The following is an 11,943-nucleotide window of genomic DNA, read 5'->3' as shown; positions in this document are numbered from 1 at the left end:
TCCCTCTAGTGGATGTTGTGGAGTATTCTGTTGTCTTTGCTCCAAAGGTTTTTGTACAGAGTTTTGCTGTTTCCTGTCACTGTGGGCCTCACAGCACAGTAGTACACAGCAGAGTCAGTCACTGCAGCAGAGGAGATCGTTATTTGTCTTTGATCATCAACGACTTTAGAAGACACTCTGGAGAATTCTCGCTTCAATAAATCTCCATTTCCCAAATGAGAGATCAGGAACTCTGGTGGGTTTCCTGGATATTGCCGATACCAGAAGAAATAATCGTCACTTCTTGCTTCTCTGGATAATCTGTAGGACAGAGTGAGAGTGTTTCCTTCTAAAGTGGACTCTTCATCCTTGACTGCAGTGAGTTGATCACAGCTGACACCTAAAGGAAGAGATAAATGTTGTTAAAGACGATGTTAAACTGTGAGCGCCTGTTCCAGTGATTTCTAGCAAACAGATCCTTTAAAGACATTTCTTCTTCCTGCTTTAACCGACCTGTTAGTGTGATCACAAACAAAGGAAACATGAGCCAGTAACGCAGTGACAGCATCTTCCACACACTATCTGTTCTGTATGCTTCACATATTGAATGTATCTGACAGTGGGAGTCCTTTTCTGCTCTGTGACAGTGTTGCTCCTCCTTCAGCCTCTTCCTCCTCTCATATCACTATATTATTTTTTTTTCTTATAAAACTTAATCTAAACCCATCTGGAGGCCTGAAGGTCACTAACAGTCAACATTGATTTCTAGCCTCATCTTTTGTGTGCATTTTTCAATTTTTCCTAACATAAAGTGAAATGTTTTAGAAATGCCTTTTAGCTTTAGTTTTTAAGATCATGGGATAAACCTAAAACACAATCTCCAAAAGAATACTGCCTACAACAGACTGCTCAATGCGTGGTTGTAAATAAAGTTCTCACTTGTAGAACTCAGCATCTCAGTCTGTTGTACGAGTCAATAAACATCTTTAGCTTTGACATAACCAGTTATAGTTGATGTTATTCTGTCAGTCTGGTAAAGTTTAGTGCAGGCTACACTGGTTAGTTTTCAGTGAAATTTACAGTGATGCTCGATGTTTGACTGCTGCAGAGCAGCTGCGGTGTTCATGGTCAATGGTAAATTACACTGAGAGCAGCAGACATCAATTTACATTAAAGATGTTGATGCTGTTTGAATTCACTTTGAATTTACCTGTTTATAACAGGTTGATAGTGTCCAGGGTTCGCAAATCAGCGACAGCTTGTGTAACATCTGTTTCTGCTCCTGGACTTGGGGGAGGATGGAGGATTGTAGCTGCTCGATACTCGAGTATTCTTTATGGTTTTTGCTTTATGAGGCTCCAGATGTTCTCAGCTAGTAAAAAGTCTGGACTGCAGGCTGGCCAGTTCAGCACATGGACTCTACAAGTACGCTGCTGGTTCCATAGGCACTGAGGCACCACCAATATCTGAGATGCAGGTGTTTGAACTCTGCGCTGATAATGAGCGGGTTGCCCCCCCCCCCCCCCCCCTCTTTAGTCTAATAACACCTCCACATTTGCCAAAAAAAACCTTCAAATTTGAAACAATGGTCCAGAGAAGATTGCTTTGCATGATGGAGCTTTAACCTGCATTTGGACACACAATCTGTAACTGTGGACAGTTTTTCATTTGTTAAAATCTAAAACCAGTCTGTCCTATATCCCGTCTCTGCTGGGATTCTGTTCTGCCGTCACTGGTAAGTGTGAGTATCATCATCTAGAAACTGAATGTCTTCTTATGGCAACTTGCGCTGATACTGAATAAGGCCCCACAGTTCACCCTGCATACCAGGCCAAAAATCAAGCTATGAATATAAAAGCTTGTTAAGTACATGACTTTTCATAAAGCTGAACATCTTGGCAAACTCAAAACATCCTTGAGATGTTTGTATGAGACATTTTAAGATGAGCCTCTACCTTAAAAATCAAATCAGAGAAATAAATGTACAAAAGTCAGAACCAACAAAAGCTTTACTGTAGACTTCAAATGAAAGTTACAAGAAATATCAGGCAGAAGAAATAAAACTGCACAGAGTGTTAATGATCTGAGGTCTGAGTGATGTCTTTGGTATGCTTGACTATTGCCATGGTAATGGGCTTGGAGAGTTGGTTGCCAAGGACAGCAGCAGGGTGAGTATCCAGCTGCTCGGACATGACGGGAACCTGGCTGAAGTGGCGTCGAGCTTGTGCATGTTTGCGTTCGATCTCGTGGATTAACGTTGTGTCGTATGTCTGAACACACAAACACACACAGGCTTAGAGAATTCATCAAGGTCAAGTCTATTTATACAGCACATTTCCAAACAGTCCATGCTGCACAAAGTGCTTAACAATGTAAAATGCCACCAAAACAAATAAAATGTAAAACAATCAAATGTACATCGGAAAGTATTAGAAAATGCGCAGAGTGCCTTCAATTACAGTGTAAATATGTAAGCTTTGTACAACAACATTGTAGCCAGAAACATGAGCAGGTGCTGTGCCAAAAACCATCCGTAACGGAACGAGTCAACAGCTCTGGTCTGATGGCTCTGGATACATGTCAAACCGCAAAACGTGTAATAGACACGCCGTCCATCGTGTCCATTTCACACTTTACCTCTTCAAAACATGAAATGGACACGTATGCAGAAGTTGCATTACCAGCAGGGGGAGATAATATATAATATATTTAAAGCCAAGAAGTCGGTAATGAGCAAAAAATGCCAATAAGTACATTCCAAGGTCCTAAATCGTCAGAATCGATTAAGCTAGGGACTAATATGTATTTACATGTAAATGTGTTACTGTCTGTTTAAATTTTCATGTTGGCTGGAAATAAAATATCTCCCTCTGTTGCTGTTACTGCAACTTACTGTAACTTCTGCATGCGTGAACATTTCACGTTTTGGACAGGCAAAGCGTGAAACGTAGACGGTGGACTGGACGAGGTATGCAGGTACCTGTTCACAGAGATTAGCATTAAGGAGGTCGATTCAGAAGTGAAACACAGAGTCAGAGTTCCTTCTAGTGGAAACTGAGAGAGGCAGTCCTAATACAGACTTTCTCTCAACAAAAGCTACATTGATATTGTTCAGACATGTACAGACCGTGTGGACGTCCTCCACCTCTAAGTGAGCTGAGGTCTCTTCTTTGGACAGCAGAATGCAGTTCCAGGGGCTCCAGTCCTTCTGACGATCCCACCGAACAAACACCAGGTTGTAGAGGTTGATGTTGGCGCTGAGGGCCGACCGGGACGCCCACACTGCTTCCACCAAGTACTGCATGTCTTGCACCTGAAATGATGAAGATGGCAGACTTCTGTAGACAAAAGAGTGAAATCAGTGGAGCTGTTCAATATACACAATGAAAGCAGTTCACCTTCAGCAGGAAGGGGATCTTAGCTTCTGCGTTGAGCCTCTGCTCGTCGGCTCTCAGCCTCATCAGGATGCTTTTGTAAAAGGTGAAGTCATCGCGAGATCTGGCTCTGTTGTTGAGTCTGGCGCACTGGTGGCACTGGCGGTTCAGACTGCCGCTGGCCGACATAATGAAGTCCGTGAGGCGCAGGTAACGATGACAGTATTGGCAGAGTATCATGTCATTCTTCAGCTGGGAAGGATTCTGGGGAACCTGGGGCAGATTTTAAATTTTACATATGAAATCATATTTGAGATTGTGCCAAACATGTGAGATGAGGAGGGATGGTTGCTCACCTTCAGCAGCTTGGCCACCTCAGGGTTGAAAGCTGGAGTTTTGATGTACTGAAGTAACAGAGTACAGATCCTCTTCCTCAGGCCCTCCAACTTGGCTGATTTAACCCCTCGAGTCATTAGGTCTACCTCCCTGTCAACCAAATCCACGATGTCCCGGGTCAGCGCACACTCCTGCTCCTGTCCAATGAGCATGGAAGAAAAAACATGTGTACACTTCTGTAATAGTCAATGTTTTGGTTATGAAAAGGTTGTTTTATTCTAAAAATAACACTTTTGACCAAGAAGTGAAACTCATGAGACTCAGAGTGACACGGACCGCTATTATTAACATTCAATGGGAAAAAAACTGAAGCTCCCAGAGAAATGAACCCAGTAACCTCTCACTGTGCAGGCAGTGGTCCTAACCACTGAGCCTCAGTTTAGGGACTCATTTATGCTATGAACCGTGCGCGATTCACTTCCACTTATTTTTGATAAAAACGTAACAGCATGAGCAGCTGACCAAATGCTACAAGGCTGGAATGTTGTGTCTCAGTCTGACCTCGGCCCCGTTGCTGTTTGTGCTCAGCGAGTCCCTGCTTTCCTGTCCCCCCTTTACCTTGACAGTGTGTTTCAGTGTCATGAGGAAGTGGAGCCTCTGCTCCTGGCTGACGGTGGTCAGGCTGATGCTGTTGTACAGATCTCGCAGCTCTCGGGCTCTGATGGTGTTCTGAGTTTCAATCTCAATCAGACGACCGTCCGCTGCTCGCCTTTGATGAGGAGACGCAGACTGGAGCAGATACAGCACAGTGTTAGTACCTGTGAGACCGAACGCTCCTCTAAAGTTGGCTCTGAAAAAATACATCCCACAGTCACCTGAACCCCAGCATTTAGGGAGAAACCAGAGACTGTATATAAAAGATGGCTGTAGCCACCAAGGTCTCACCCAAGTCCTGTTTTAAAGTTGAGTGTTTTTGTGATCACCGTGTGGGTGGGGATCTGACACGAAACTGAGGGACCCTCTGTTTTCACAAACCATCCTACTTTGGCAAAACGTCCTACCGTAAGTAGTTTATGCACATTTCTGCTGTCGCAGAGTAATTCCAGCAAATTTACGCAGGTATGACGGTTTGCCACTTAACGTTGCCCATCAGAGTATGCTGTAGCCCATAATCATAAAGCCAGGACGGTTTGCCACTTCATTTTACCCGTTAAAGTATGTTTCTAGCTCATATTCACAAGGGTAGGGCAGTTCGCCACTTAATTTCGTGTTGTACGCATGTGTAGTAACAACGGGTAGGATGGTTTGTCAGGTAGGATGGATTCCCAGAACACCCTCCACTCGTGGACAGTCACTTAGGAAAGAGTGCAAGATCTGTCCGATTCTAACAAGGATACGTTAAATAAAGACTGATCAGGAAAGTCTTTCCTAGTCAAGTGAGCCAAAGGAGTCTTTTCTTTAAACTCCTACAGAACTGAACTGGTTTTTTTTTACAAGCAGAGGAGTCGCCCTCTGCTGGCCATCGGAAAGAATGCAAGATCAGGTTTTCAAGCTTAGAAGCTATGCCTCATAACACATGTCAGCACAGCATAAAATATTAGATCTGTGGCCAAAAATTTGCTTTACATTATGTAACGAAAGCTGAGATTCTTCCGGCACACTTTTAGATTCTGGTTGCAATCGATAATTCACAACGAACAACAAGCTTATTGTCACATTTGGTGTGAAACACCATAAGAAACCCAAACATTACTGACATCATTAGAATCTCTTTGGAACATCGTGCTACGAAAGCATGTGATGAGAGTGCTTGTAAGTGTAGCAAGCAGCCTTGCACTGACTGAAGTGCCATGAATAAGAATGAAACAGGCTCCACCTTGTATTAAACATCTTGTAACGAGCACCGCAACAAACTGAAGGTGCGTAAAATTAAATCAAATTAAGATGATGTGACTACACACACAACCATGGTTCTCTTTTTGTGTTTAATGATGACTTTCATTTGCATATAAATGATCAATTATGAAATTGGGTTGAGAGCTGGAGTAGAGGAGGAGGAGCGACCTCTGACCTTGTCCAGGAAGTTCCTGACAACTTTGTCGTAGTTGTCGCTGTGAACGGCGATGTGATGGCGTCCGATAGCAGCAATGAGATCCATCTCCTGGTCCAGCAGCGCGCAGAGAGCTGCTTTCCTCTCAGCTCCTCGCAGGGACGAGCTGATCCTCTGCTCCTCCTCGTTCCTCCACTCTGAGACACACAAAGTTAAAATACGTAACTGCTCTGCTGCATTCACAGACATAAAGCGGTGAACTCCTCCTGCCCCTAAAGCCTACTCTCCAGAGCTTGATACAGCAGGTTGAAGTCCTCCTGCCTCTTCGGATTCAGCCAGCGGTTTCGGCGGTCTCTCAGCTGCTCCTCTTTCTCCTCGTTCCTCCTCCTTTCCTGCATCTCCAGCCAGGCCAACCGCCGGGCTCGCTCCTTCCTCAGGTGGTCCACCGCCTGCTGGGCCAACCAGCGCCGAGCGAACGTCTGCAGACGGATCACCTGGGTGTGTGACGGGTCATATACTTAGTCCCACTAAATGTATTTTTTATTTAATGTTAAAAGTATCACACTGAATTTACTGCGTATATGATAACTACACACACAAACTGTTCTTCATCTTCTGTGATGCAGAACGAGACTGAAGACATCGAAACCATTTCAAACACCAAAAATCTGAAAATTCAAACACCGTGAATCCCCGAGATGACGAAGAAGAGCAAGATTTCACTGTAACACAGAGGGCCAGCAGCCTGAAGTTACCAGCCTCAGAAATCTGAGCATGTGTTCCCACCATAAAGCATGCTGAGCTCTAACAGCGCAGCATTGCTGGTCACATTTATATTCAGAATTCAAGGCAACACTGAATCATCACTCGCACTATGAAGCTCAAATGTGTTATTTCCTAGTTTTGATATCTTCAGTTTTGTTCTACAGAGCTGGAAACGGCGTGAAAGAGCAGGTGTGTCCAAACACTTGGTACAGCAGGTACTCAAAAACACTGCATTGTAACCACACACGCTCAGTGTACACTCACAGCTCTCAGCCTCCGGTCGTGGTACTCATCAGCAGTGGTGTATTTCCCTGGAGTCACCAACCTGTCGTTCATGCAGGAGACGTAGCAGCCGATGCCAGTCATCTGGGTGGAGGCACTGACTGGACACTGCTGAGCCTGAGACTTCAGCTCTACTGTCTGATACAGAGAAAACAAACTAAATCAGGGGCTGACTGGCTTTAAGAGCACACATCTATAAACATGTAGCCAAAGTTAATACCATAAAATGTGAAAGTTGTGTGAGGAGCTTCCGGCCTGCAGACAGACCTCGTGACTTTGTTTTGTTTGACTCGGCTGGGTTTTGTTTCAATGTGGTTAATGGAAGGTTTTAGATCAAATTCAAACTAACATTAGACTTGAATAAGATTACTGTAATGTCAATCTCATTGACATTTGGTGTAATAGTACTTGAGTAGTAATTCAAACTGAATTCAAACTGGAACAAATTAAGTATTGACTGTGATGGGATAAATGAAAGGAATAAGAAAAGATCTCCTGTGAGGTAAAATTGACAGAAAGCTGCAGCACTGACCGTATAAAACCTCGAGTGTGGAGAGTTTAAGAGATTTTAACCAAAAAAAAAGTAGATGAATGTTTAAATGAGCACATCAGCGCAGCCGAACGCTGTAATCCTCAGAGGCGTTTGTCTCTGTTGGTCCAGGGAGCTCATTACACTCTCTTCTTGTCTCTAGAATTACATTGTTTAATTTGAACATGAAGTCTGGGTGTCCTGTGCCGATCTTTTTCATTATTTATGTAAAGACTTATTTAGTCCCAGTTTTGACTCTGATATAAACTGTGGTGCTTTTGAAGCTGTTTTCTGTACCTGTGTGTCGCGGCTGAAGAGCGCCACTCCTCTATCGGGTCTCCTCTTGGGCAGCGTCTGGACTGCGGCGTGATGGTACTCCAGCCCCGTCAGCCGATGCCTGTAGCCACCGAGGAAGGCTTTCTGATGGCGTGGGCGCTCAATCTCCACCACCACCTCCTGAAGCACCCCCCCATCTGAGAGACAATAACTGAAGGTTTTTCAAAGACAGCATATCTTTGTATGGAAATCTTTAGCTTGGCACCAGGATTAACCCAGGTCTGGCAAACTTGTTTAGCTAAAAGTCGGTTCAAATGAATGCACGTGATTCTCTTTTCCTTATCTTTACAGTTATTTACTATGGAGTCTTGTAGTTTTAATAAATCAGATGTAACTCGTGATTTCTTAGTGCTTTCATGTCTAATGGAAGCACTTTGTGTATACGGACAGGTAGCAGCTTGTGTATTCGTACCTGCTTCAACTTGGACGGTGATAACATCGGGCATGCTGTCATGCTCTAGGGGGCGAAGAGGGCGGAGTGGGTGGAAGCTTGGGTCAGTGGAGCTCATTTCCATCCGGGTGGAGCTGTGAGGCCTGACGCCGAGCTCCATCAGACTCTTGTGTTCCTCCACCGCTCTGCCTAAAAACACACTGACCCGTTAATCTGTATCCACACAGGCAGCAGCTCGCAGCGACTTGGTGACCAAACATCATAGGAAATGAAAAAAAACCACTCCTCTCAACTTGAAGGCAAATAACTGAAGCAACTACCAGTCAGGATACTAGTGACTGTCATATGGCAGGACAGTAAAGACTTTGTAGGGTTATCTAGACAACTGACACCTATGTCCACTAGTCGTCATCTTCAAATTGCGACTCACAAAACTTGTGGAAGTAAGGCAAGGCAAGTTTATTTATATAGCACAATTCAACAACAAGGTGATTCAAAGTGCTTCACAGAGACATTAAAAACAAAAACAAATAAAAAGCATGATTTCAAATTGATTTTAAAAAAGCAGTAGATAAAATCAGGACAGTAGATAAAATCAGAACAGTAGATAAAATCAGGACAGTAGATAAAATCAGGACAGTAGATAAAATCAGAACAGTAGATAAAATCAGTAGTTAAAATTTAAGTTTTGAAATTTAATCTTAAAAGTGTGGATTTGGTGTTTTATTCAAATGCAGCTGAGTACAGGTGAGTCTTCAACCTGGATTTAAATAAACTGAGTGTTTCAGCTGATCTGAGGCTTTCTGTGAGTTTGTTCCAGATATAAGGAGCATAAAAGCTGAATGCAGCTTCTCCGTGTTTGGTTTTGACTCTGGGAACTGACAAAAAGCCGGATCCAGATGACCTGAGGGACCTGGAAGGTTCACACTGGGTCAGGAGAAAGAAACAAACCATCCAGAGAGATCTGAAGCACGTCTGCTGGGACTCGGAGCTCTGAGGCGAGGTGACGCTTCAGCTCGTGAATGCTGAGCTCGATAGCAAACGCCACCGTCATCACGTGGCCCTCCGGCACCAGCACCACCTTGACTGCAACCACACACAGAGACACAGAGTTGCTATCGAGTCTGGCCGTGCTCAGTCACAATCCAGAAAAGCAGCACTTCAGTATTTCTCCCCTCCAGTGTAATAAAACCTTTGATGCGAGTTGTGCCACACGAGTCTCTGCTGCTGTGAAAAAGGTCACATTCTCTTTATTCCTGAGTATTTATCCGAACACTGTCAGGAGCTCCAGCCCACCTGGACTCACCTGAAGCCGAGCTGCCGGACCTCACCTCCTCTCCTCCCGGCTCCCCGCCGTCCTCCTCCGCGGTGTCTCCGCCTGGCTCTGTGTTTGTTTCTTTCTGCTCTTGGTTTCCTCTTTGCGCCGACATGACAGAGTTCAGTGACTGAACTAAACTGCAGCTCTTGTTATGAATGAAAACGATACAAAAGCCTTTCAAACGTCAGGTTTGAAGACCGGGCGCGTTTCGCTTTTCTGTATCTAATGACATTATGTGCGTCAACCTGGAGCTAACTGCACTAACTGGTTTCCACGCAAAAGCAGTGTTTACATGTTGCTATAGCAACGACTAGCAGTCACTTCCTGTTGGAAGCAGAGTCAGAGGATTTTGTGCCTCTCATTGGCGCTTGTTTGGGTCAGATAAAAAAAGAGTATACCACAAACTTCACTGAAATGAAACCTCATTAAAATAAAAATCTGAAACTATTGTCTAAGAAAATGATAATTCACGTCAATCACGATGACTCCTGGTTGTCAATCACAGACCACTAAAACGAATAGAATAGAATAGAATAGAATAATCTTTCAATTGTACCATAAGGGGAAATTTGTTTGTAACAGCAGGAAAAAACCCCAAACCAAACACATTTACAAACAAACAGCACACAGAACAGAAACATACACAGTGTATTACATATTTAGATCATGGACAATAGTTACCAAAAACAGAGTACTGTACAGTTATTGAAGTTACATAAAATTAAATACAAATAAGAGGCGAACCCAGGTTGTAGTGTGAATCAGTTGCAGTGCTGATGTAAACCTCTATGATTGTTGGGAGCAGTTGTGATTGTACAGTCTGACGGCTGCAGGGAGGAAGGACCTGCTGAATCACTACTTCATCCATCTAGGATGCAGCAGTTTGTCACTGAAGGAGCTCTGTAGTTCAGCAACATTTACATGCATGGGGTGGGAGACTCTGTCCATCAGAGATGTTATTTTGGCCAGAGTCCTTCTGTCTCCCACCACCTGCACTGGGTCCATTCGGTGTGTAACACTGCCAAAACAATGCACCACTATGTAGTTTTCAAAACTGGCAGATAAACTGATGTCTGTCTGAATGGTGTTGAAACACCTTTGTAGATATTAGGGAAATTTTCTGGTGAAAACCTGATTTTGTGAGGGCAGAAAGCATCCAGGTGAGATCTTACTCACCTATAATGTGAGATAGAAGCAAAAAGAGGTGCAGCAACATGTCTTTGGAGTTATGAAAGCCAGACAGACAGCACATGAACAATGTTCTTCCACTGCAGCACAGTGACCAACAAATAATGTCATTGGATGAGCTCAACTTCAGTGGGCGGGGCCAGTTTAATAGCTCAGCCAATCAAATAGTTTTGTGCTTCCACAGCAGCTCTGTCTCTGTCTCTGATCTTTACTGCTTCATTTCTCTGTTGTCTTTGTCATCAGTCCAATGACACAAGAATCAGAGGTTTAACAGTGTGTGGCTCCCTCTAGTGGATGTTGTGGAGTATTCTGTTGTATTTGCTCCAAAGGTTTTTGTACAGAGTTTTGCTGTTTCCTGTCACTGTGGGCTGCAGAGCACAGTAGTACACAGCAGAGTCAGACAGCTGAAGCTTCTGGATCTTCAGAGGAGCTGAATTTTCTGTTTTGTTGATTTTAGCATCAAATCTGTCGTTGTTGAACTCTTCAGATTTTTCTGTTGTTTCTGAGAAAGATTTCAGCATATACTTTGGGTAACTGTTCACTTCTTGTTTGTACCAGAACAAAGTGGGACTGGCTCTTGTTGTTTCATATCTACAGTGAAGTGTAACTGTGTCTCCTTCAGCAGCAATGACATCTCCTTGTTCCTGGATCACTTTGTCTTCTCCTTTACACTCTGAGGAAGAACAGAACATGCAGAGGAAGAGATGGATCAATAAACATGATTGAAGTTATTGAAAAGTTCCACAGTGTAAAATGATTAAATCTCCTCTTTCTGTCCTTGTTGTGAGTCGTGTGCAGAGGAAACATGTTGATGTTTGTATCTCACCAAAGAAAAGAGCAGCAAGAATAATCCACAGCCAATGTTCCATCTGTACAACAAGGTTTAAATCAACAGGAGAAACTAGCTGATGTTCAACATTCAGTCTGAGAATTGTTCTCTTCACAGCAGCACTTATTATTGACACAATGGTTGAACACAGTGAGAAGGAGAGCACCGCCTACTGGATGATGTCGCCCTCTAGTGGAGCATCTCTGTGGGTTTGCTGTCACTGTGGGCCTCACAGCAGAGTCTGTCACTGCAGCAGAGCAGATCTGAAGATCCATTCATCTTTGACCATCAACAACTTTAACAGACAGTCTGGAATTTTCTCTGTTTTGTGTTCCCAGTGAAACACAACGATCTCTGTTGGTGTTCCAGGATATTGTTAATATTAGAGGATAATTGACACTAATTAAAGTTTTTTTGGGGGGTATTCATAAAATTGTTCACTTTTCCCCTTCATGTGGCAGCCCCGATATCAATCAATCAAATCAAAATTATTTATATAGCAAATTTAAAAACAACAAGACAAATTTACCAAACAACAACACAAGACAAGACAAACTTAGAAGCCA

The 11,943-nt window shown here is 43.5% G+C and overlaps 1 protein-coding gene across 1 annotated transcript; it reads right to left on the bottom strand.

Annotated features, from left to right (window-relative positions):
* Positions 1–1,970: 1,970 nt before the first annotated feature.
* Positions 1,971–9,652, bottom strand: iqub (IQ motif and ubiquitin domain containing). The gene is made up of 12 exons (XM_084912198.1): positions 9,349–9,652; positions 8,994–9,128; positions 8,064–8,231; positions 7,613–7,788; positions 6,769–6,924; positions 6,023–6,233; positions 5,761–5,936; positions 4,308–4,478; positions 3,710–3,886; positions 3,378–3,626; positions 3,107–3,292; positions 1,971–2,249 (listed from the first exon to the last, which is right to left on the bottom strand). The coding sequence occupies exons 1-12, from the start codon at positions 9,470–9,472 to the stop codon at positions 2,055–2,057; spliced, it is 2,124 nt and encodes a 707-aa protein (XP_084768324.1). The 5' UTR covers positions 9,473–9,652; the 3' UTR covers positions 1,971–2,054.
* Between the last annotated feature and the right edge of the window lie 2,291 nt (positions 9,653–11,943).

This window comes from Perissodus microlepis, chromosome 18 (genome assembly GCF_051167445.1).
Source record: "Perissodus microlepis isolate ML-2025 ecotype Zambia chromosome 18, ASM5116744v1, whole genome shotgun sequence".
NCBI lineage: Eukaryota > Metazoa > Chordata > Actinopteri > Cichliformes > Cichlidae > Perissodus > Perissodus microlepis.
This window is presented reverse-complemented; position numbering and strand designations above follow the sequence as displayed.

Coding starts and splice junctions, on each gene's coding strand:
- iqub (XM_084912198.1), bottom strand. CDS start 9,472: ATGTCGGCGCAAAGAGGAAACCAAGAGCAGAAAGAAACAAACACAGAG. Junction 6,925..7,612: donor TCTTCAGCCGCGACACACAG/GTACAGAAAACA, acceptor TCTCTGTATCAG/ACAGTAGAGCTGAAGTCTCA. Junction 4,479..5,760: donor TCAGGAACTTCCTGGACAAG/GTCAGAGGTCGC, acceptor TATCTGCTCCAG/TCTGCGTCTCCTCATCAAAG.